The 24,619-nt window shown below is 48.7% G+C and overlaps 1 protein-coding gene and 1 long non-coding RNA gene across 4 annotated transcripts; one reads left to right on the forward strand and one right to left on the reverse strand.

Moving 5' to 3' along the window:
• Positions 1-436: 436 nt before the first annotated feature.
• MYOG (myogenin) lies at positions 437-3,443 on the reverse strand. Its single transcript, XM_026480447.4, has 3 exons — positions 2,786-3,443; positions 1,950-2,031; positions 437-1,329 (listed from the first exon to the last, which is right to left on the reverse strand). Exons 1-3 carry the CDS (start codon positions 3,329-3,331, stop codon positions 1,208-1,210), a joined length of 750 nt encoding a protein of 249 aa, XP_026336232.2. The 5' UTR covers positions 3,332-3,443; the 3' UTR covers positions 437-1,207.
• LOC123000168 (uncharacterized) lies at positions 1,657-23,954 on the forward strand. 3 transcript variants are annotated; one of them, XR_006407967.3, is made up of 4 exons: positions 1,657-1,878; positions 4,772-4,958; positions 18,173-18,496; positions 19,839-23,954. It is a non-coding gene; the product is annotated as an uncharacterized LOC123000168 (long non-coding RNA). The 3 variants fall into 3 exon arrangements; XR_006407966.3 differs by having other exon boundaries at positions 18,173-18,404; XR_006407965.3 differs by lacking the exon at positions 18,173-18,496.
• The last annotated feature ends 665 nt before the right edge of the window (positions 23,955-24,619 follow it).

Consider the following 24,619-nt stretch of genomic DNA (forward strand, 5'->3'; position numbering starts at 1 on the left):
GGAGAGGCAGGGATTGGGGAGGGAAACTCACAAATTCCCGCTCTACAACCCTGCCCGTGGCTGTGGGATGAGCGCGGGGCATAGAGCATATTCATTGGTTGGGAGGGACCGGCCCCCTCGGGATTTCAGACAGAGCACATAGACTGTTGCGGTGTCCACGAATAAGGAAGCGTGCCACAGAACGCTGGCCAGGCTTTCCTCCAGGTCTCAAGGAGCTTGTGGATCTGGTCTTCACCTAGCCGGTGGGGCACAGCCAGCTCCCTTCATGATGCTGAAAAGAGCAGGGCTCCCAGCACGAGCAAGACAGTGCCTCGGCTGCTTTTGGAGCCCCACCAAATTCAGTCGTTAGGAGGCACCGAAGGGGGGTTGTCTGTACCACCGAGGGGGAGGGGCAGGAGCAGGGGCACCCCCTCCCTCCACATCATCACAGACGCTCTTCTAGCACCCAGTCTTTATTCATTTTTTAAAAAAGAAATCCAAATAAGTTAGCAAAAAAAGAAAAAACAATTACAAAACAATGTCAAAACCACACGATGCTTAGTTAAGAAAAGAAATCACCCCAGGAGCCCCTGCCCCCCTCCCTGCCTGTCCCTGGCAACTTGTGCCCAGGAGACCTTGGTCAGATGGCAGCTTTACAAACAACACAAAACATAAAACCACTGGAAGGTTCCCCAGTATTCACTGCAAAAGCTTGGCCCCCCAGGGACTTGGGAACAGAGGACTGTTCCTCTCCCTTTCTTCTCCCTCGATTCAGGGCAGGCCCAGCCCAGCCACTGGCATCAGGAAGAGACAAGAACAGGAGATGTACACAGCTCGTCCTGGTCAGGACGCTGTCTTCGGCACTCAAACCGTTTCTCTTGAGGGGGTAGAATTGGCTGCATTATGAACAAAGGAAAGCTCCTGAGTTTGCCCCCTGAGACGGGCACACACGAGGGGCGCTCTGGTCCCCTGCTTTATCTCCCTGGGCAGAGGATGCTCCTTGCTGTAAGGAGTCAGCTAGGTGAGAGCCTCCATTCCCTCTCTGGGTGGTGACTTAACCTTATATGGATGAGGAAGGGGATAGTCTGGCACTTGGCGGCCCCGGAGCTGGCTGGCTGGCTGGCTGGCTGGCATTAGGACGGCCTGGCTTAGGAAGCCCAGGCTACGGAGCTGTGGCATCTGCGGCCAGCGTGGGGGCTCTCATGGATGCCCAGCCTGGCAGACGAGCTCAGTTAGGCATGGTTTCATCTGGGAAGGCCACAGAGACATCTTCCACGGTGATGCTGTCCACGATGGAGGTGAGAGAGTGCAGGTTGTGGGCGTCTCCTGGGTCAGCTGTGAGCAGGTGATCTGTAAGGAGAAGGTGGGAGGATGTTACCTGGGTGGCGAAGGGGGTTTCAAGACCCAGGACAGGGAACGAGCTCTTTGGGGGTGGTGCAGGTTTTCCCGGACAGATGGGTGAGCAAACCTCAAGAATCCTATTCCCCAGCCCACACCTTTCCCGGTGCCCTACGTGCGTGCATGAGTGCATGTACGTGTGTGTGTGTGTGCACTGAACACTTGTGCCTCCTCTCTGAACTCTGCTAGTTGGGTTAGAATTTGAAAGCAGCTACTCTGAGGTGGAGCCAGGACGGCGTATCCTGGGAGACTGGGACTGCCCTTTGCTGGCCAGCTCTGCAGCACTGACTCAGCAATTCCCAGGGACCCCTGGGGCACGGACAGTCTCCTCTCCATGGAGAAGGTCGGGCCCCAGGCACGGGCTGGGGAGCTGCAGGAGGCCTAGACCGATCCTTAGCTGGGCAAGGTCTCCAGGAGCCATAGGGGCAGAGGGCCATTTGGGGCCCTGGGTTCAGCAGTTCCCTGGAGAGACCAAGAGAAGAGGACTGGAGCAGAAGTAAGGTAAAAAGAGACAACTGGGCCTACAGTCAGGCTGATGGGGTTGAGATTCTGAGGGTCGGGGTCTCACTTACCCCCTGTGCTGGGGCCAAACTCCAGTGTGCTGCCCCACTCTGGACTGCAGGAGGCGCTGTGGGAGCTGCATTCACTGGGTACCTGCAAGATAGAGTAAAGGCCCAAGGTCAGAGCACGGGCCATTTTTGGCGGTGTCTCTCTGTCCAGTTCCAATGGGCAAAAGCTCCCATTGTGGGGTTGGAGGGTGGGCCACAGGCTGCAGCCCTCCAGCCTCAGGATCTTCACAATCACCAACTTTCATGCCCCCACCTGGCCACAGAGCCCCTGCTGCCAGGTCTTTCCTGTCCTCCATCCTGGGTGGTGATTCTGTCCTCGCAGGCACCCAGCATAAAGGGGCCCCTGGTTTTCCTGACGCTAGGATAAGGGTGGAGGATAAGGGTGAAGGAAGCAGGTGCAGGCCGGCTGGGGCTCTGGGAGAGACATTGGGTAGGTGTTCTCTCTGTCTGGCCACACACCCAGCATGGGGTGGAGTGGAGGGGGTACAAAGTGGCACTTGGCCATGCCTTGCGGGCCCCATCCCCAGGCGCCGGGCTTAATCCTCACTCCCACCCAAGCTGACCCTGGACTTGCTCTTGGGTCCCTCCTTCGGTCCTCTGCCACCCCCCTCCACACCTGCTTCTCCCCACTGCCTTTAGCTTGGCCTGAAAGGACAAAGGGACACGGGAGGTCAACCGGACAGCCCAGCTCTGATGAAGGAGGGGGTCCTGTGGCCCCGTAAGGTCCCACCTGCCACCTGCTCCAACCTTCTGACGGAGCCCCACACTGGGGTCCCCAGGCCATCCAGGCGCCTCCTGTGCCCCCTCCCCCTGGGGCCCGGGGTGGGACAGCCACTTACCCCGGGCTGGGGCCCGCCCCCGCCGCGGTAGCGGAGGTCCCGCTCTTCCTGGTTGAGGGAGCTGAGCAGGGCCTGCAGGCGCTCGATGTACTGGATGGCACTGCGCAGGATCTCGACCTTGGGCAGCCGCTGGTTGGGGTTGAGCAGGGTGCTCCTCTTCAGAGCCTCGAAGGCCTCATTCACCTTCTTGAGCCTGCGCTTCTCCCTCAGCGTGGCCGCACGCCGCCGGTCCACCGACACCGACTTCCTCTTACACACCTTGCACGCCCACGGCAGGCACTGGCCCAGGCAGTGCTCGGGGGTCCCCAGCCCCTTGTCTTCGAGGGGCCCTCGGGCCTCGGGGCTCAGGCTGAGCTCCGTCCGCTCGTAGCCTGGCGGATCGAAGGCCTGGAGGTGGACGGGCAGGTAGTTCTCCCCGTCATAGAAGTGGGGTTCCTGGTAGAAGTAGGGGGATGTCTCATATAGCTCCATGGGGTCGGAAAGGACTTGTTCCTGCCACCGGCCCCCAAGCTCCGGCAGCCCCTCACGCCAACTGCTGGGTGCCATTTAAACCCTCCCCGCTGGCATGGACCCAGAGATAAATATAGCCAATGCCGCGGAAACCTGAGCCCCCCTAAGCTGTCGCTGCACATCAAGACGTTTACAGTGGATTAGATGTGATTCCCCTTCCCTCTCCCCCCAGCCCCCACCCCACCCAGCCTGCCTGCCCCAGCCCGGCCGGCTCCTGTGCACGGGGAGGGAGGCCGTCGGTGTAATTTGATTAGTTTTCATTTCCCAGCAGCCCCCGTGGGGCAGGGGAGGTGGGGGAGGACACACATTCTCCTCTCATCTGCTCCTTTCAATTACTCCTAGCCAGGAGGGCGGCCTGCTTTCTCCTTGCTAGTCCCAAAGAAGTAGGATGTGTGTGGGGGGTGGGGAGGGAAGCCGAGGGGAGGGAACAAGGAAGGGCAGGGTTCAGGCTGGAAGGGGCCTGAAGAAGTCAATGTGTCCATCCCCCTGCTTCCTGACAGCACCTTCACCAGCTTCCATCCGTCAGAAGCGTGAGACCGCTTCAAATTTGGGGTGTGTATGGGGGCTCAATGTCCAAGGGTAAGAAGGAACCTGGAGAGGCAAATGGCTTCAACTTCTGAGTTTCCGAAGCAGCCTGGACATCCTATGTCTCAAAGGTCTCCTGTAACGGGGGGAAATGGAGACAAGAGGGATTGTTTGGTCTTTTTGGCAGGGGTCAGTAGAAGTCTTCCCTTTAACACAGCTGGTCAGGGGCAGAGCGAGAATGAGGACTTACAGGCTCCCCCTTGCCACCTTCCCCGCAGTAGCAAGGTCAAGATCCACTAAACCCTCTGTCACCTCCCTCTCTCCCTCTGGATAATGTATCTGTCCTCTGTGTTGCCTCTTCAACTCTGTTTGCTGCCCCATCTGGACACCCAGCTTTTCCTGACTGCGTACTCTGGGTGGGGTGGGAGGGAGAAAAAGCAGAGCCCTCCAGACTCACTTTGAATCTCGCCTCTCCTTAACCACCTGGCCTGGTGGTTCTGCACCTTCTCGGTTAAGCCATCAGTTTTACGCGTAGCATGTAGGTCTCAGATGTCAGGGGGAGGAGGGGCTCCTACATCTTCAGGCTTCTCGGTCCATGGTCACCTCTCAGCAGAGGGTTTGGGCTCTGAGAGGACAGTGCTCCCAAGACTGTGGGCTGACCTGAGAGACCAGCAGGGCACAAGTTCAGTCTTGGGACTGAAGAGTGACAGGGACGCCCTAGGCAGGGTCTCTGCCCTCAAGGACCTCACCATAAGTGGACCCTGCTGATCACCTAGATCCCCCCAGCCCCTGAGTCCTGAATCCCCTTCACAGGTGGCCATTGTCCAGCTGCTGCTGACCTCAGGAGGTAGCCCGTTCCACTGAGGGGCAGCTCTGGCCGCAGGGAAGCCTTCTGGGTTTTGGACTGTGATGTGCTCCCTTTTTTATCCTTTGGTCCTGTTTTTTCCCTAGGATCCCGTGAACTAAGTCTGATCCCTCCTCCACTTGACATTTGAGATTGATGTTATAAGTTCCAGCCGGTGGCAAGGACACTAAGAGGAGCAGGAATGGTGCTGGGGACTCCGAGAAAACTTCTCATGGGGGGTGAGACCTGAATGGAGCTTGAAGGAGCTGGCTTTCCTGACGTTCACTGTCTATGGTGAGGAGCCAGGAAAATGCTGGTGTCTGTTTGGGGTAGGGGCCAAAGATGAGGAGGGGTCGCAGCTGGGCAATAAAAAAACCCCAAGCAGCTGAGGGAAGTAGGGGTCTTTACTGGGTTCTTGGCCTTCCCAGTGTGGCAGCCTGAGGGCTCTGGGCTCTCACCCCTGCTTGGACCAGCTGGGCTGAAGAACAAGTGCTATTTCTAACACATCCCGCCAAGCAAAGATAAAAGAAAAACCTTGCCTCAGTTTACACTCCAGTCCTATGAGCCCTGAGGAAAGAAGTGGTGTGGAAGTTACTATGGAAACGGAAAAATTTCATCGTTTGGTCCTTTTGGGATGCAATCTGCCTTGCCCCTAAACAGTGTGTTCACATCCTCTAAAAATGGAAGCAGGAAAGCTGGGCCTGCTCTGATTTCCAGGATCTTACTATCTAGTTGGCGAGCATGGACACTGAAACGTGAATGTTAAATTGTAATGTAAGAGAGAGCTATTTTAATTCAGCAGGAAACATGGGGGCCGTGATCGATTGCAAATGAGTGGGCTCATCAACCCAGCGTTTCAGGAGTTTGTAGAAAGTCAAAATCACCGAAGTCTGGTCTCTGTGGAAGGCGTGAGGAGGAGAGTGCTGGGCTGGCTCTAGGAGAACAGGTGGGATTTCGATGCGAAGAGAGGAGGCGGAGGGGGGCTCTGGGTGTAGAGGGTTGCGTGGCTCTCGGGCTTCTGGTAAGTAGGCGATTCCACGAGTCTGTAAAGATAGGAGGAGGCCCAACTGGACATGGGTGGACTCGAAAGCCGAGGCAGAGAGATCCCATAGCAGAAAACCACAGCAGTGATCCAGCAGTGAGGTGCTGGAGGCCCGAGCAACCCACTGAGAGGCGGGAGGATGGATTCCACCAGGGGAGGGTGTGTGTTTCAGCTGGCAGAGGGATGGCGTGCTCGTGCGTGCGTGTGCGTGCGCGTGCGTGCTAGAAGGGAATGGCCGCTGTAGTAAGGAAAGGACGGCTGGCCCATGGAGACACCCAATAAATAGCAGTCCCTTTCCTTGCTTTGTCCTCTTCTCCACTCCTGGCCTCTCTCCCAGGCAATCCTCCGCCTCCAGGGGACCAGAAGAGCAGGAGTGGGGGAGGGAAGCCCTGGCCCCATCCCCAGGTGTGTATTTATTCACTCACTCTTTCAATCAAGGCACTGATCGCACACCTTGTGCTGGGTGTTGGGCTTACGGATGTGAATAAGACGTGGTTTTTGTGCCCCCAGCACAGTCAAGGTTGAGTAAGGAAGGTGAATGCGCAAAGCTAACCAAGGCAGACAGTGTTAGCTGGTACAAGAGTAGGTTCGAAAAAGTGCTGTGCTATAACCCAGAGGAAGAATTTATCAACTCCCCCCTTCCTTGGGTGAACCCAGTTTCCTAGGAGCCCCCTCTGCGTCAGTCCCCGGGGCTGGGGCCAGACCTGGGTGAGAGCGGTAAACAGGCTCAGCACCTAATCTCCGGTCGAGGTGTGAGTTTGGCCTCGCGTGTGTAACGTTTGTCGCTAACCAAAGGTGACGGCAGGGCTGGAAGGTTAGGGTGATCTTCTGTGTCTGGGTTTCAACGAATCCCTGTCTGTAGATACGTTTGTGTATGTCTGTCCGTGTAAGTGGCCTGAGGACCATGTCAGGGCCCACCTGTGGGGCACAGACCCTCCCAGGACTGAGAAGGTAGGGTGGCCCAGGCATCTCTGACCTCAAAACCCTGATGGGGGGATTGATGCTCTACCCACCTTGTTCCTCTTTCATAGCTGAGCTGCGGAGCAGCCGCATCTAGGGGCTTGGCGTTCCTCCCCTGCACACTCGTCCACCCCACGCAGGCTGCCCTCTGATGGATGGGAACACATTGGTGCCAAGCACAGAGCAGCCTTTGTGCTCCGCCACCAGCGGTGATCCATCAGCTCTAACCTGACAGCAGGGCGTCGGGCCCTAATCCCCACCCCTGCTGGCTTGGGCACACAGGGCCCCCTGCCCCGACTGTAGCCTCGAGGCCTCCAGCCGTCCTGCTCCCTCCAGAGGAAGCCCTTATCCCTGGCTGGGGCTCCAGGGCCAAGCTGTTTGTGCCCCCACCCTGTCTGTCTCAACTCAATTGTGTCTATTTGCATGCCGGGCTGATCTCATTTGCATGGTAGTGGTTGGGTTTCAAAATGCCCAGAAATCCCCTTCACCTGCCTCGTGGGTCCTTCTTTCCCCCTCTGCTGCACACCCAGTTCTGCTCTCTGACTCCTAGCCTCTTCCAGTCCCTGCTGACCTCACAGGTGGGCTGACCTGGGCTGCCTTGTGGCTTGGCCAACATCAAAGCAGGTTTCCCATTCTGGAGTCTCAAGCGCCTGGCAATAGAGAAGCAAAAAGGAGAAGAGTCTGGAAAGGGTGGAGGCTTCCGGCTTCTCCAAAAAGGGCCCACCTTTTGTTTTCTAAGCCTGGGTCTCTGGGTGCTATGGATGAGAACTAGGTGGGGGTTGGGTGGCAGGAATGTGTGTACATTTCAAGGACCTAGATGCATGAATGTGGCTTACAAATCAGCTTGATTATTTGGGGAGCAGGAGCCTCGCGGCGGGGTGAGAACCCATCACAGAGTCATAGACTGTCAGAGCTGGGAGGCAGCCTAAGGATTAGCTAGTCCACCTTCTTTCTTCTACACACTGGGAAACTGAGGCCCAGAGGCGAGATGCGACTTGCCCGGGGGTGCATAGAGCACTAGGACCAGAAGTGTGAAGGGTGTTGGCTCTTGGACTACTTGATTTTAGGCCTTGGGGCCGAATCCAGGTGTCTCCTCTGCCTCCCCGAGGCTGACAGGTGAGGAACGTGCTTCACGGGAGTATGTGCTTTCCAGGTGGGAGGCAGTGAGGGGACAACTGCAGGTGCTCTAGGCTTCGAATGGAGAGTCCGGGAGATGCGGAGAGATGAAGACAGGAGAAGGGGGTGAGAGACACTAGGCTGGGGAGACCGAGGGAAGCCTGGGGTTTGAGACAGGAGGAGAGGTCTAGAGGCAGATGGGAGCCCCAGCTGAGAGGTGAGGCACAGGGGGGCCCCAGGTCTCCGGAGGCCACACATTGTTTCCGTTGAGGACTGAGCATCAGATAACCACTGGGAAATCCGTCCCTGCTTGGAATCTGGAGCTCAGAGCCAGGCTCATTCATCAAGAATCTCTGGCCTTGGGGTGGGGGAAGGTGTGGGCCTGGAGGCGGAAGGGAATGGGCCCCCAGGGAGTGGGGGTCATGGGGGTGGTGACTGGTGGACACGAAGCACAGAACTAGGTTTAAAAATAACCAGACCAGGTTTGGGCAGACTGTGTGGCCGCGTGAACCTAGGGGCCTTTGGAAAAATGGGTGAGGATTTTCTTATGAGTATCCCGTGTTCCTATGTGAGCCGGGCCTTCAGCTCTGGATGATGACAAATACTGTGAGGAAGTCAAGGGCAAGTGGAAGAAGGAACCTTGGATAAGACGTCGGGCCACGTTGCCGTCGTTCGTCCTCTCTGGTTCTCAGTTTCCCTGTTTGTAGATGAAGGCGCTGATCTGGATGATCCAAATGGCCCTTTGAGAGGTAACATTTTTTTTCTGACTCAGCATGTGGGTCCTGAGGAAGTGCTCATAGGGTCCGAGTAGGGCGGTTTGGAGAGTTGTTTGAACTGGGCCTGGCCCGAGCACATGGACTTGGAGGATCAGAGAAGGCAGGTTTCCTTGGATTTGTTGTCCTTTTCCCAACTCCACTCCTCCTCCCATACTCAGTCTCGCTGAAGGGCAACCAGATGGTTCTCTGGACTCATTTCCGTCTCCCTAGAACTGCCTGGCATATATTTGTCAGACTTAGCCCCCCACCTAGCCCCCTTCCCTCCTAGTAACCCCCCCCATTCTGCCCTCCCTGTGGGTGCGGAAGCTGCCCCTCCCCCTTCCACTCCATGGACAGCTTCTATTTCTGCCTCTTTGACAAGTTGTGACATATTTGGGAGCAGCTGCTGCCTGGGTGGAGATGCCTTTGCTTTTCTCCTGGCTCTGTCTTCTCCTCCCTGATACCTCTCCCAACAGCCACCCCTTCCCAGAATGTGCTGGAAGACCCTCCCTGCATTCCCCTCTGTGGAACTCAGACATCCAGCTTTTCCTCAGTTTCTACAGGAGTGGCCCAGGCTCTAGACTGATACAAAGGGAGCCTTCTGGATAGAAAGTCAGGTGGCTGGGTGTGGGGGCAGGAGCTCTTCTGCCAAGTCCCAGTCTGTGTGGTTTGAGGCAAGTCTCCCTTGCCCTGGGCTTTATTTTTCTATCTTTAAGATGGGGGTGATGAATAATGTCTTCCTTGCCAACAGCAGGTAGTTTTGCCACCTGTTAACTGTAGGAACTTGGGAACTCTCCCTGTGCTATTAACCCCATTACTCTTGTCTTCTCTAAAGATTTTATTTCAATGTGACTCGCAGAGAAAAATCAGTCAACTGAAATAGATTCAGAAATGATAGGGAAGATAGAGGGGCGCCTGGATGGCTCAGTCAGTGGAGTGTCTGACTCTTGATTTTGGCTCAGGTCAAGATCCTAGGGTCATGGGATGGAGCCTCGTGTTGGGCTCCTCACTCAGCAGGGAGTCTGCTTGAAGATTCTCTCCCTCTGCCCCTACCCCGTGTGCGTGTGCTCGCATGCTCTCTCTCTCTCTCTCTCTCTCAAATAAGTAAATACATCTTTTTTTTTTTTAAATAAATGATAGGGAAGATAGAATTAGGCAGGGCCATTAAAAGAGCTATTATAAATATGCTCGGTATGTTTAAGGATTTAAAGAAAAACATGAACATAATGAAGAGAGAATTAGAAGATACAAAAAGGAATTACAATTTCGCTGGATAGGATTATATATTAGTCTGCTTTTGTTGCCATAACAAAATACCATCGACAGGGTGGCTTAAACAGCAGAAACTTCTTTTCTCACAGTTCTAGAGGCTGAAAGTCTGAGGTCAGGGTGCCAGCATGGTTGGGGTCTGGTGACAGCTCTCTTCCTGGTTTGCAAATGGCTGCCTTCTTGCTGTGTATTCACATGGCCTTTCTTCAGTGCATGTGTACAGAGAGAGAGATCAAGCTCTCTGGTGTTTCTTCTTATAAAGGTTACTAATCCCATTAGACAAGGCTCTCACCTTCATGACCTCATTATCTCTCCAAAGCCCCATTTCCAAATACCATCACACTGGGGGCAAGGGCTTCAACATATGACTATTGGGGAGAACACAAACACTCACTATATTACATATTAATAGCAGATTAGACGTTGCCGAAAAAAGTTCACTGAGTCTGAATACCAAGCAATAGAAATATCCAAAATGAAACACAGAGAAAAATAACATTTAAAAGAAGTTTCACTTACCCATGGGACAATATCAAGTAGACTAACGTACAGGTAATTGAAGTCCTGGAAAGGGGCAGAAAAATGTTGGAAGAAATAATAGCTATAGATTTTCCAAACTTGATGAAAATTATTAACTATAAACTCATTAATCTAAATCGTGTATCCCCAAAAGGATAAACTCAAAGAGAACCACACCAAGGCACATCATAACGCCTGGGTGGCTCAGTCGTTAAGCATCTGCTTTCAGCTCAGATTGTGATCCCAATGTCCTGGGATTGAGCCCTGCATCGGTCTCTCTGTTCAGCGGGGAGCCTGCTTCTCCCTTTCCCTCTGCTGTTCCCCTTGCTTGTGCTCTCTCTCTCTCACTGTCTCTCTCTGTCAAATAAATAAATAAATAAAATCTTTTTTTTAAAAAGGCACATCATAATCAAATTTCCAAAAACCGGTGGTAAAGAGAAAATTTTAAAAGCAGTCAGAGAAAAAGAGGCACACGCCAAATAGGAAATCAAGTTAAAAAAAAAAGTATTGATTTTTTGTCGGATACTATGAAGGCCAGAAGACAATAGAACAGCATCTTTAAAGTGCTAAAAGAAAAGAAAAACTATAAACCAAGTCTTCTATACCCAATAAAAATATCTTTCAAGAATGAAAGTGAAGTAAAGCCTTTTTCAGACAGAGAATAGCTGGCAGAATTTATTACCAGGAAATAGTCCCTATAATAAATGTTAAAGGGAGTTCTTTAGGCAGAAGAAAAATGATACAAGGTAGAAACTTGAATGTGCAGAAAGGAATGAAGAGCATCAGAAATGCTAAACTCATGGGTGATATGAAAAGGATTACACTCTACCCCCAACAAATTTAAAAATTTCTTTAAAAGATAGTTCCCTATTTAAGGCAGCCATAGTAACTATGTGCTGTAGGGTATTAAGATAAGAATAGAATGTATGAGAACAATAACACAGAGAATGGGAGTTGGGAAATGGAATTATACTGTTGTAAGGTTTCTACATTATATGTGAAGTAGTATTGTATTATTTGAGGGTAGACTGCGAGAAGTTAAAGATGCATGTTGTTGGGGCACCTGGGTGGCTCAGTCGTTAAGCGTCTGCCTTTGGCTCAGGGCGTGATCCCAGCGTTCTGGGATCGAGCCCCACGTCAGGCTCCTCTGCTGGGAGCCTGCTTCTTCCTCTCCCACTCCCCCTGCTTGTGTTCCCTCTCTCGCTGGCTGTCTCTCTCTCTGTCAAATAAATAAATAAAATCTTTAAAAAAAAAGTATTAAAAAAATAAAGATGCATATTGTTAACACTACAGGAGCTTCTAAAAAAATAAAATGTAGACCTACAACTAATAAGCCAATACTGGAGATAAATGGGAATATTAAAAAAAACATTTAGTTGATCTAGAAGAAGACAGGAAGAGAGGAAGAGGAACAGAGAGCAGGTGGGACAAATTGGAAACAATTTGCAAGATGGTAGATTTACCCCCAACTGTATCTATAACTGCATTAAATGTAAATAGTGTGACTGGATAAAAAGCAATACCCAATTATAGGCTGTCTACAAGAAATTAACTTAACATGTAAAGACAGGTTGAGAGTAAAATGATGGAAAGATACATACCATGCAAACACTAACCATGAAGCGTCGGGGCCCCCGGCTGGCTCAGTTGGTGGAGTGTGTGACTTCTTGATGTCAGGGTTGTGAGTTTGAGCCCCATGTTGGGTGTAGAGATTACTTAAAATAAAAAATCTTAAAAAAAAGAAAAAGAAATGTGGAGTGGCTCTATGAGTATCAGGAAAAAGTAGATTTCAGAACAAGAAATATCACCAGGGATAAAGAGAGACATTACATGATAAAGGTAATATTGACATTCATCAATAAGAAGTATTAATTTTTGAATGTCTATGCAGCTAATAATAGATGTTCAAAATAGATGAAGCAAAAAATGACAGAACTGAAAGGAAAACTAGATACACCCAAAACTTTAGTTAGAAATTTTATTTTTAAAAAATTTTTATTTTTTAAATAGGCTCCGTACCCAGTGAGGAGCCCAACGTGGGGCCCAAACTTACAGCCCTGAGATCAAGACCTGAGCCAAAATCAAGAGTTAGATGGTTAACCGACTGAGCCACCCAGGTGCCCTCTTAGAGATTTCAAAAATCCTTTCTCACAGAACGAGTAGGTAAAATTAATATGGAAATAGAAGACTTCACTCATTCCATCAATTTACCAACTGACGTTTGTAACAATAAGTGGCACATGAAACACTGACCAAGGTAGGTCATATGCTGGGCCACTGAAAGTTGCAATAGATTTAAAAATACTGACAACAAAGAGCATGTGCTCTGAGCGCAATGGAATTCAATTGGAAACCAATTATAGAAATTTCTAGAATATCCCCCAAATATTTGGAAATTAAACTTTTAAATAACCCACAGATGATTCCTTATTGAGCCCTTTCTGCCAAGCCCTATGCTAAGTGCTAGATAAACTGTGTCTCACTTAATCCTCACAATAATCCCCATAAGATAATCACTATTATCACCATTTTGCAGATCAAGGATCCAGAGCCCAGAGAGGGTAGGCAGCTGGTAAATTGTAAAGCCGGGACCAGAAACTCAGATCCATCTCATGCCAAAGCCCAGCTCATGATCAGTTATGTTGTTCAACAGTCAACTAGTTAGAGCATTTAAGATGGGTGCCCCAAAGAGCACCGGGCTGGGAGAGCCCTGTTGGGCCTGGGGTGGGGGAGTGCGTGGCTGAGCTGTTGACAGGCTGCTTGCCTCCTCTCCAACTCCCCATCCCCAGTCTTACCCCCAGGCTTGGTGCTCAAGAACCTTCCCTATGGACAGTCTCACACCGGATGTTTCCTGGTGCACTTCCCCACCCAGATTCCTCTCAGCTTCGGGGCTCCCCTGTCCCCAGCCAGCTCTCTCCATGGCAGCCTCACTGGCCTTCTGCAGGTGCTCCATCCAACTCTCTCCAAGTGCTCCTGCTCTTCCTCCTCCAGGGGTCCTCCTTCTACTGCCCCCAGACTTGGCTCCCCCATCCTGATCTCAGTGAGCCTGCTCTCTGCTTCAGGCCTTTCTGGAAGCTTATCCCTGGGCCCTCAGTTCCAAGCAAGACCTGAGACTCTTATGCTCCTCAGAAAGCCTTCTCAGACCACACCCACGGACGCCCGTCTCCTGGAATCCACGGTAGCCGAAGCATCCCCAGACTGTCCAGCGCTGCTCAGGGGCTTGCTTTTTCTTGGTCTTTTACTGAGAGACCCTTGAGGCAGACAGCCTGGCTTGTAGTCCTGGCATTGTCACTTTTGAGCTTTGTGACCTTATATAAGTGACTTGACCTCTCTGTGCCTCTACTTTTTCATTTAATAAGGATAAATATAGGACCTGTCTCATGGAATTGTTGTATAGATGAAATGGGTTCGTATGTATAAAGCTCCTGGCACTCAGTGTCTACTCAATTAACTTAGCTCTGTTCTTAATATTGCATCTGCTTTCTGTCCTTGTCTCCTCCATTAGACTGGGAGCTCCCTGAGAGCAGTAGTAGTGGTTTTTTTTCTATCACTCTATCATCCTGGGAGCTCTCTGGGGAGAGGGGCTGCATCTTCCCTAATGAGCGGGGGGCTCCCAGAAGGCACAAAATGTGTCTCTACCATTAGACAGGGACTGGGTCTGCGTCGTCAGGCTCTGAATTTCCTTCGTTGCCTGCCCCTCTGTTCTCAGGACAGGGATGAGAATGTGGCAGGCACCTCCCGGGAGGTGAGCATGTTGCAGGGAGGGGCCCTGTTGAGGGAGCCATGTAGACAGATTCCTACCCAGGGCAGGGTGGTCCCCAGAGAGAGTTGGGTGGCTCTTAGAATGACATCCCAAGGCAGCCTCCAAGGGCTACTTCTGTCTTCAGGAAGGGGCCAGGCGGGAGTTGTCCCAAGACTCCTGTCCACGTCCACCACTGAGGTCATCAGCCCTCGGCACAATCTCATTCCTTTCTCTCCGTCGGGAGACAGGAGATGCAGATGGCGTGGGGTGACGTTGAATCCGGCTCTGCCACTTGCTAGTTCTGTGACCTCTTATTCATTTACTATCTTGAAAACTTTTTTTTGCAGACAAAACGCTAATTAGAAAACCTGTTTCTCCGGGCATATCATATATTCAATAAATGTTCGTTGAATGAATGAATGAGTATTTATTTCCTTTTTTGGGGGGCAAGCGTTAGGGAGTGGTACAACCGGTCATGCTTCTGGTAAGTTGAATTCTAGCATCTGCGGGCTGAACAGGTCATTGCGATGACATTTAGTTCACTCCCAGCCTTTAATCCATTCCAGGCACACACTTAAATAAGCTCCCAAAATGGAACCCTTGGTAATGCATTCCCATGTTTTGGCCGTGAGAAAATCCCTTCTAACATCACTTCACCCCCTCCCTACCCCACCCTAAAGGGCACATCATAGGCATGTCTTGTCTTTGACTCTTTTCTGAGCTGGGATGAGGAATGTGGTGTAACTCGTTGGTTGAGAGTCAGGACGTCTGTATTCTACTCCTAGCTCTGCTGCGAACTCCTGCGTGGCCTTGGGAAATGGAAGCTAGTATTTGCAGAGTCTCTACTGCATGCTGGCCACAGTGCTACGTGGGTCCATGTACATGACCTCACTCATTTCTCACAAGTATGCGGAGTGGAGGCAGAGTCCCCGTTTTACAAAGGGGAAACCTGAGGCTCAGAAAAGTTAAGGAACCTGCATCAAATCACACAGCTTATAAATGATGAGCTCCTGTCCGTGACTCCATAGTTTCTTTCCATCGTGCTAGGCTGACTTCTCTAGGGCCTCCCATTTCCTGATCTGTAAAACAAGGGGATTGGATTCAGTGTTCAGGAAGATACCTTCCAGCTTTGGCATTTTGTCACCCCCTGCTCAAGGCCTCTGGAGGGATCTTAGGAAATCGGTGCTTAGCTTCCTGGCTTGGCTTCCCTGCCCTTCCCTGCCCTTCTCTTTTGTTTGTCTTATCCCCAGGCCCTCCTCACAATCCTCTTCAGTGAGTTGGTGTGGGACAAGAAACCAAATGTTTCCCGGGAGTTGGGGCAGATCCATCTGCTGCGTTCCCCGAATAGCGGGCTGTGGGAACACTGCGTTCTGCCCTCCGGCCCTGGTGCCTGGAGTGTTTTCCCTGAGCCATACTGCCTGTCTGCATTCCCCTCTCTGTGGGGGCTTGGGCCAGCCCAAGGCAGGACCCATTTGCTTTTCTGCGCCTGAAAGCAGATGGCCTCCTGGTGGTCGGGTGGGGTGGGGTGGACTTGCTTCCCAGGCCCAGGGATTTTTCCTCTGTAGGCTGTATTCATTCCTAAAGTGCCAAGCCTTGCACCCTCAGACTGTGGTGGAGTTCACTAACTCGTGTGCTCCATGCCCTCACTCCATCTTGGCTCACTCACAGTGGACACAGAGCCCTGATTTCAGATTTCTAGCCATGGCTCCTCTCAGACTATGGTTTGCTTTCTGCATTTATAGATGGGGAACTTGAGGCCTTGGGACTCAGACTGGGACAGGAACTCATGCACCTGCCCTCCCCCAACTGGACTGGACCCCCCACCCCTGTCTTTCAATAAGGCTGCTTTCCCAACACTGTGTCTGGCTTCCCAAGTCTCCAGTTGCCTATTTCTCATCTTTCTTGGCTGTAACCAGATTTTTGAAAGAGACTGTTTCCTTTGTTGCCTAGGGAGCTCTCACACTTCCTGGTCCAGGGGTGAGGAGCAATGTTCTCTTAGATTCCCGAACCCAGAGGCAGCTGCCTTCACCATCTCATGTCGCCTGGTAGGCATTGGCTGGTCAGGGGAAGTACCCTGGGTCCAGAGCAGGATTGACTCGGGGACAATGTGACTGTCATTACGAGGTCATCATCAACAACGACATCACCATTTAGGACTTTCCTGTCTACCAGGCACTGTGATGAACGCTTTATACACACAAACTATTTGGTCCCTACAATAATACTATGAAGTAAGTATTCTTACCTCAATTTTCAGACTGGGAGTCATGGTTAAGAAATTTGTGAACAGTATTAATAGAAGGTAGAAGCAGGGTTAGAACCCAGGCTGGCCGACTCCAAAGTTGGTGGACTGTCTCCTCCATGAATGTCTACCACCTCAGACTCAAGCCTTAGGCAACCTTGGTGAGCAGCTCTTCTTTACACTGGGTATACAGTAGGTATTCAGCAAGCATACGTGTAGATATGTTCACTACATACTTACTGATTAGCTGAGCTGAACAACGGAGCCCATGTCATTAAAGCAAGTCCCTTCTTTGGCACAAGATGAGAGTTCGGGCCATTTTTCCTTCTCTGGGCTGACCTGAACGTCACAGTCTTCACGCTTTGTGACCTGGGGTGAATTCCTGGCTCTTTGGGTGCTGGTGGGACCCACTGGGAAGAGTGAAGATGTCACGCAGAGGGGCATAGAATTGTCAACAGGTTGAGACAGGAGGCTGGACAGCTTGACCTTCAAAAGGGCGGTTGCAGAAAAGGTGAGCTGTATACAGCTGCCTGGGGATTTGCTTATTCTGAAACAGAGAGTCTCGCTCCTAGAGTCATGAATTTAGGAACATTCCATCCACCCGTTGGCGGGCATGCCTGGCACCAGTGCCTGTAGTCCTGGGAGTGGGTGTTGGCATGATCAGTGGTGCTCACGGTGCCTTGTTCCTTGCCACATGGAGCCGATGGAGAAAAGCCTCCTGACTTGCTTCCTTTTGCTTTGCTCTTGCTGGCTGTCCTCACCAGGGCTTGGTTCTTGGCTGTGGAGGTTAGTAGCCAAAAGCTTGACTTCGGACCTCTGACCACCCCAACCCCCTCCCCACTCCCCAACACTTGCTAACTCCAGTGAAACCATAGCTGCAAAGATGATCAGAGCTGGGAAGAATCTTAGACCAACTGTCTCATTTTAAAGAGGAAAAACTGAGAAGTAGAGAGTAGGAAGTGACTTGCCTAAGGTGACAGATGGCAGAGTGGGGTAAGCCATATTGTACTTCAGCAGCCTGCCTGCCTTGTCTTTGAGAGCCAGGAGGTATTCATTTAATATACATGTACTGTCTTCTATGTATAATCACATTGCCTCCAGCTGAGTGATCACCTGGGTGTATACACACACCACGCACGCATGCCTGTCCACACACACGTACACGCCCTTGGCTCTGCCAGCTCCCTGTCCCCTTCCACCCCCATCAAAGTTCCTGGTCCAGGTTTCTACCCCTTGTGATCCTGCCTCTTTACAGTGGCTAAGGGCTGACATGACAGTGGAAGCTGTCTAGACCCTTGGCCTCTCCTCCTTCCCACAAAAGCCAAGGCGCCAGGCAGAGAATTTCATCGCTTAGAGTTATGAGGCCTTAGGTTGGTGAGCTTTCTCATTTGGAAAATGGGCATAACAATACACTTAGCTTGGTGCCTGGCACCCAGCCGGCTAATTACGTGTTAGTTACCATGTATTATTGCTAGTGGGAACATTATTATTCCTGAAAGTAGTGTTTCTCTGGGGGATCTCCCACCTAGCTGGGAGATGGGGCTGGGGTTCCACAAACTTTCCATGATGGTACCCTTCCCCAGCTCCCCGCCACACACACACACACACACACACACACACACACACACACACACACACACACACGAGACTAGCATTCTAGGAGCCCTTGGGGAGGTTTCAGTCCCTACCCTGGACCCATCCATTGTCAAACAAGCCCATAGCATTTCACGGATCTCAGCTCTGCCTGTTGCGAGTTATAAATAACCCCTGGCCATCTGTTCTATGAAACCCCAATACTGAGCCCAAAAGCAGAAGCTTCCTAGATCCCTGTCTCCATCCTTACCCATCTTCTGTTTCTGGCAGGATTTTTATTTTCTCTGCTTCAGAAGTTAAAGCTCTTCCCAAGCCCGTGTGTGGACTCTTCATCATTGCAGATGTCAAGGAAATCTCTGGGGAACGGTTCTTTTGGAAGGAAATGCCCATTTAAAGAAATTGCCCAGAAGTACTGTGCTCCCTCCCTTCACCCATGGCCGGGCAGGGTCAGAGGCTAATATGGCAGATGGAATGTGCACTGAAAACCTGCCAGGCCTGTGAGGTACGTGCCCCCCTACAGCAGAGGGGCTCAGAAGCAGTGGCTCTCGGAGTCTCCAGGGCTAAGCAAACCCCCAACCTTGTTGGGGAGATGAGGTGAGAATCCCTGGGCCCTTCCTTTGTTCTCATTCCTGCCCCCTAAAAACACATAGCAGTCCTGTGGGCCCCGGCCCCTCTCAGCCTGCAATAATTAGCTAGGTATAATATATATTAGCTAAATATAATGACTGGGTAATCAGGTGGCCATATGCTATGGACTGAATATGTGTGTCCCCCGCCCCCCACCAAATTCAGATGTTGAAGCCCTAACACCCAGTGTGATGGTATTTGGAGATGGAGTCTTTAGGAGGCAGTTTGGGTTGGATGAGGTCATGAGGGTGGGGACCTCATAATGGGATTAGTGCCCTTTTAAGAAGAGACAGCAGAGAGCTTGCCCTCTCTCCCTATGTTCTCACTGAGGAAAGGCCATGGGAGAAGAGTGAGAAGGTGGCTTTCTGCCAGCCAGGAAGGAGGCCTCACCAGACTCTGACCATGCCTGCACCCTGACCTTGGACTCCCAGCCTCCAGAACACTGAGAAGATAAATTTCTGTTGTTTAAGACACCCTGTCTGTGGTATTTTATTATGGCTGCCTGAGCTGACTGACACTGTATGAACAAATTGGTCAGGACACTCCCTTCTTCTCAAGAAGAGCATTTCAACAGGGCCTTCTTGGAGACAACGTCAATGGCTGTGGTCTTCTTCTTAGCTGAAACCTGGGGTAGGGGCAGCCATGTTTCTTCCACCACAAGCCAACTGATCAGAAATCCATATGGATGTGAGATATATAAAGTGTTAAATGTATCAAATTTTACTAAATAGAAAGTAGTATTTGTAAGTTATAATGTATAACAATAAAAATTCAACAGACATTCACAGTCCTGCTACGTATTTTAAGAAACAGGACGTTTTTTTTTAAGAAACATCGCCTTTGAATGCCTCCCTAATCTTACCCATTCCCCCCTTGAGTTGAGGTAACCCTCATCATTAATTCTGTGCTCATGATTTCCTTGCTTTTCTTTACAGTTTTATCACATTACTTTCTTTTCTTTTAAAGATTTTTTATTTATTTATTTGACAGAGAAAGAGACAGCCAGCAAGAGAGGGAACACAAGCAGGGGGAGTGGGAGAGGAAGAAGCGGGCTCATAGCGGAGGAGCCTGATGTGGGGCTCGATCTCATAATGCCGGGATCACGCCCTGAGCCTAAGGCAGACGCTTAACGACTGAGCCATCCAGGCGCCCCAAAGTTTTATCACATTTCTATCCCAAAATGAGATATAGCTTGATTTCATACGTTTTTGAGTATTTTATCAGTGGGATCAAAGTACATATCTTCTCGAGACTGGTTTCTTTCATCTCTGTTGCTTTGCGTTGCTATTCACGTTTTCTTTCATTATAGTGCTGGATTCCCTTGCGTGAATATACCACAACTTACTTCTCAATTCTGTTGCTGATGGAAAGGATTTCCCCCCAGTCTGGGAGTACTGGATGCTACACTACAACGAATGTTCTTCTACCTGAAAGAGCTGCTCTAGTGTGTATACAAAGCAGTGGAATTGTTGCCCCACAGAGTAAAGACATCTTAACTTTGTTAGATAATGTAAGACGTGCTTTCTAAGGTGATTGCCCCAATTAACACTTCCACTAACAGTGATATTGTCAAACTTAAAAATTTTGTTTGTTTATTGGGAGGGATTAAAATGGTATCTCTTGGGGCACGCGGGTGGCTCAGTCGGTGAAGCATCTGCCTTTGGCTCAGGTCATGACCCCAGGGTCCTGGAATTGGCCCTGCTCAGCTGGGAGTCTGCTTATTCCTCTCCCTCTGTCCCTCCACCCACCCCCCACCCCACTTGTGCTCTCTCTTTATCAAATAAATAAATAAAATCTTAAAAAAAATGGCATCTCTTATGGTTAAAATTTGCATATCCCTGATGACTAATAGAGTTAACTACTTTTTCAGATATTTATTGGCCATTCGTATTTCTTCATTTGTGAAATTCCTGTTCAAGTGCTTGGCCCATTTTTCTATTAGATTGTTTATCATTTTCTTATTGGTTGTAGAGTTCCTCATATTCTTTTTTTTTTTTTTAAGTAGGCTCCATGCCCAACACAGAGCCCAACATGGGGCTTGAATTCGAAACCCTGACATCGAGACCTGAGCTGAGTTCAAGAGTCAGACACTGAGCTGATGGAGCCACCCAGGCCCCCTCATATTCTTGATAGTAGTCATTTGTCAGAGAGAAGTATGACAGATATCTTCTCCCACTCTGGTTTCCTTTTCACTCTTGAGATGTCTTTTTGCTTCTTTTCCTTTAGAGTTAAGGATTTTTGTTTTGTTTAGGAAATCTCTGTTTTGCAAGGTCATGAAGATACTTTTTTCTATTTTCTTCCAGAAGTGGTCTTTTTTGACCTTTCACATTTAGGTCTCTGTGTCTGAACCAAGTTTTGTATGTGGTGTGAGGCTGTTGGTGTCCCCAGTGGCAAAAGCTGCTGGTGTCCCCACAGAGCAGGCCACTGGGGACCCTGATGGCACTGCCATGTGGCTGATACTGATAGCCCCCACCCTTCTTCTTTATTCCCAGCCATCTTCAGACATGTCAGGTAAGCCAATGTCCCTAACAATCTTTCTTTGTGGATATTTTCTATTTTTGCTCCATGGTGTTTCTATAGGTCCTTAAATAGACTATTGAGCCCTCCCAGGGCTATTTTTGTTTGTGGATAGCTGTCCGTTGTTTTTTGTGGGGGAACAAACCTGCTGTCCCCTACTCTGCCATCTTGCTGATGTCACTCCAAAGTTGTGTTTGCTGTTTATAAATTCTAAATCTGAAGTTATTTGTTTTTAGCACTTCAGAGATGTTACTCCATTGTCTCCTGGCTTTCAATTGTTTCTGTTGAAGAGTTTGCTAACTGAATTAGCTCCTTCGCAACAATGTGTCTTTTTACTCTGTCTGCTTTTAAGATTTTCTCTTTTTGTTTTTTCCAGTTTTACTATGATGTATTTTGTTTTGTTTTGTTTTCAGGGGAGGGGTATAGATATTCTTGAGTCTATGGCTCCATTTTTGTTGTTGTTTTGGTTTTTTTCTTCATTTCTCTTTTTCCCCTGTGTGTGTGTGTGTGTGTGTGTGTGTATTTTATTCAAGTATAGTTAACATACAGTGTTATATTAGTTTCAGGTGTATATGGTGATTCGACAATTCTATGTATTACACTGTGCTCCTCATGGTAAGTGTGCTCTTAATCCCCCTCACCTATTTCACCCATCCCCACCCACCTCCTCTATCATTTTGGAATGTTCTAGGATTTAGAATACTTACATTTGTTTTTGTTTTTTAAGATTTTTTAAAAACTTATTTGGTGGGGGGAGAGGAGAGAGAGAGCATGAGCAAGAGGGAGGAGCAGAGGGAGAGGGAGAAATAGACTCCCCACTGAGTGGAGAGCCTGATGTGGGGCTCAATCTCAGGACCTTGAGATCATAGCCTGAGCCGAAGGCAGATGCTTAACCGACTGAGCCTCCCAGGTGTCCCGGAATGCTTATATTTCAAGTATCTCTTCAAATACTGCATCTGTCTTATCTTTCTTTTCTCTTCTTGTGGCACACCAATTACACATATGTTGGGATTTTAACTATATACTATGCGTCTTACACATTTTCTGCCTTTTTGGGAGAGTGATTTTAATTTTAATCTGATTTTTTTCATTGATTCATCTTCCAGTTTACCAATCCTTTCTTTGGCTTCATCTAATCTGCTGTTAGACCCATCAAATGAATTATTTGTTGTTAAATATGTTATTCTATTTTTCAGTCCTAGGATCTCTTCAAGAGAAGAGAATCTTTCAAGATTCTATTCCTCTGCCAAAATATATATCTTTTAATGTATTTTCTTGAATACATTAATCATAGTTATTTTAAAGTCTGTATATGGTAAATAACAAATCTCAATCGACTATGGGTCTGGGTTTTCTTCTTGGGGATAAAGGTCTTTTTTTTTTTTTTTCCCTCTTGGCTTTCAATCTCTTGTGTTGCCAATTTTTGATTGATTGCTAGATATTGTTTCTGATAAATTGTAGAAGGTCTAGATGATGTTAACTTCCTCCAGATAAGGATTTAATTTTCTTCTGGCAGGCAGATAGATTATGATCAAATTAACCTGATTCAATTGAGACTTGTCTGTTTCCATGTTACCCTTACTTCGAGGATATAGTTCTTCCAGTGGCTTAATTGAAAGCCTGGGGCCCTGAACTCTAATTTGTCTCTCCTGAACCATAGCATTGCCAAAATTTCTACTTGGTTTCTTGAAGCATTGCCTTACATATGCACAATGTAGGCAAATTACTTGATGGAAAATTGTCTTCAGAATGTTGGGATCAGCTGAGTACATTTCCCTTTTCTTTGGACTTTGGCCCTCCATCCAAGATGGCCACCATAGCTTCATGCCTTCAACTGATTTTGACTAGATTTTAAAGTTCTCGGTGTGAGGGATAATCATTTTTTTTTAAAGATTTTATTTATTTGACAGAGAGAGACACAGTGAGACAGGGAACACAAGCAGGGGGAGTGGGAGAGGGAGAAGCAGGATTCCCGCTGAGCAGGGATCCCAATGCAGGGCTCGATCTCAGGACTCTGGGATCATGTCCTGAGCCGAAGGCAGACGCTTAATGACTGAGCCACCCAGGTGCCCCAGTGTGAGGAATAATCTGATACCAGTTACGTTTTTATAAGTAAAAGCAAAAGTCCCCCCTAGATTAAAAACTCAGTGAGAGCAGGGACCGACCGTGTCTATCTCATTCTTCACTGTATCCTAGTTTCTAGGGCAGTGACTAGAATACAGTAGGTGCTTAATAAATGGGGCAGCCCAGTCTTGGCTTCTACATGGGTCACATTAATGATGTGATTTGCCTCAGGAATTGCAAGTGAACCTCAAAATCTGGGCAGATGCGGCACCTGAACCACTGTGGTATCTCCTGTGATTTTAATTGGAATTGCATTGAAACTATCAATTTCACAGAGATTTGACATCTTTATAATTTTGTGTATTACAAACTATACATAAGATGTCTCTCTCCATTTATTTAATTTACAAAGAAAGGCAACATAATAGATCAAGAGCATGGATTCTATGGCTAAACTGCCTGGGTTCAAGTCCCAGCTCTATCATTCAATAGATTTGTGACCTGGTGATAGTTTCTAGTTTCCTCACCTGTAAATGCAATGATTATAATAATAATGTCTTTCTCATAGGGATGGTTATGAGGAATTAGTAAGTTAATAATTGTAAAACATTAGAAGCACTTGATACGTAGTGGGTTTTGCAAAACTGTTATATGAAATAATAATTCCCCTTTAATGTTTTCCAATAAAGTTTTAAATATTTCTTCATAAAAAACTTGCAATCTTCTGTTAGATATATTCCTAGTTACTTTATATTTAGATGTTATTTTGAATGACCATAGTTTTAAAACTTGTATTCTCTATCTGTTTTTGCTGGTTCATGGAAATAAAATTAAGTGAAATTGATTTTTGTATAGTGATATTTTTTCTCAGTAACCTTGCAAAATGCTTCAATTTGTTCTAATTACTTACCTGTGCATTCTTTAGGATTTGTCTTACAGATAATCTTATCATCTGTGAGAAATAACAATTTTGATGATCCCACATCAATTCTTTTAAATTTCCCCTCTCTTCCTTTTTTCCTTTCCCACCTTCTGTGTCTTGCTTTGACTTTCCAGATCAATGTGGGTGATAATATATAGCCTCTTCTTGTTCCTGATATTGTAGGAAATATTTCAAAGGATCTGCTGTTATGTATAGTATTTGCTGCGAGTTTTTTTTTTTTTTAAAGATTTTATTTATTTATTTGACACAGAGAGAGACAGCCAGCAAGAGAGGGAACACAGGCAGGGGGAGTGGGAGAGGAAGAAGCAGGCTTATAGCGGAGGAGCCTGATGTGGGGCTCGATCCCATAACGCCAGGATCACGCCCTGATCCGAAGGCAGATGCTTAACCGCTGTGCCACCCAGGCGCCCCTTGCTGCGAGTTTTTAAAGGCTATTTTTTAAAATCAATTTCCTTCTGTTTCTAGTGTGCTAAGAGTTTTCATCATGAACAGATATTTAATCAAATTTTTTTAAAGTAGCAAGTGAGATGATTTATCTCCTTTAGTCTGTTAATGTGGTGAAGTAC

This window comes from Ursus arctos, unplaced genomic scaffold (genome assembly GCF_023065955.2).
Source record: "Ursus arctos isolate Adak ecotype North America unplaced genomic scaffold, UrsArc2.0 scaffold_2, whole genome shotgun sequence".
NCBI classification, from domain to species: Eukaryota; Metazoa; Chordata; class Mammalia; order Carnivora; family Ursidae; genus Ursus; species Ursus arctos.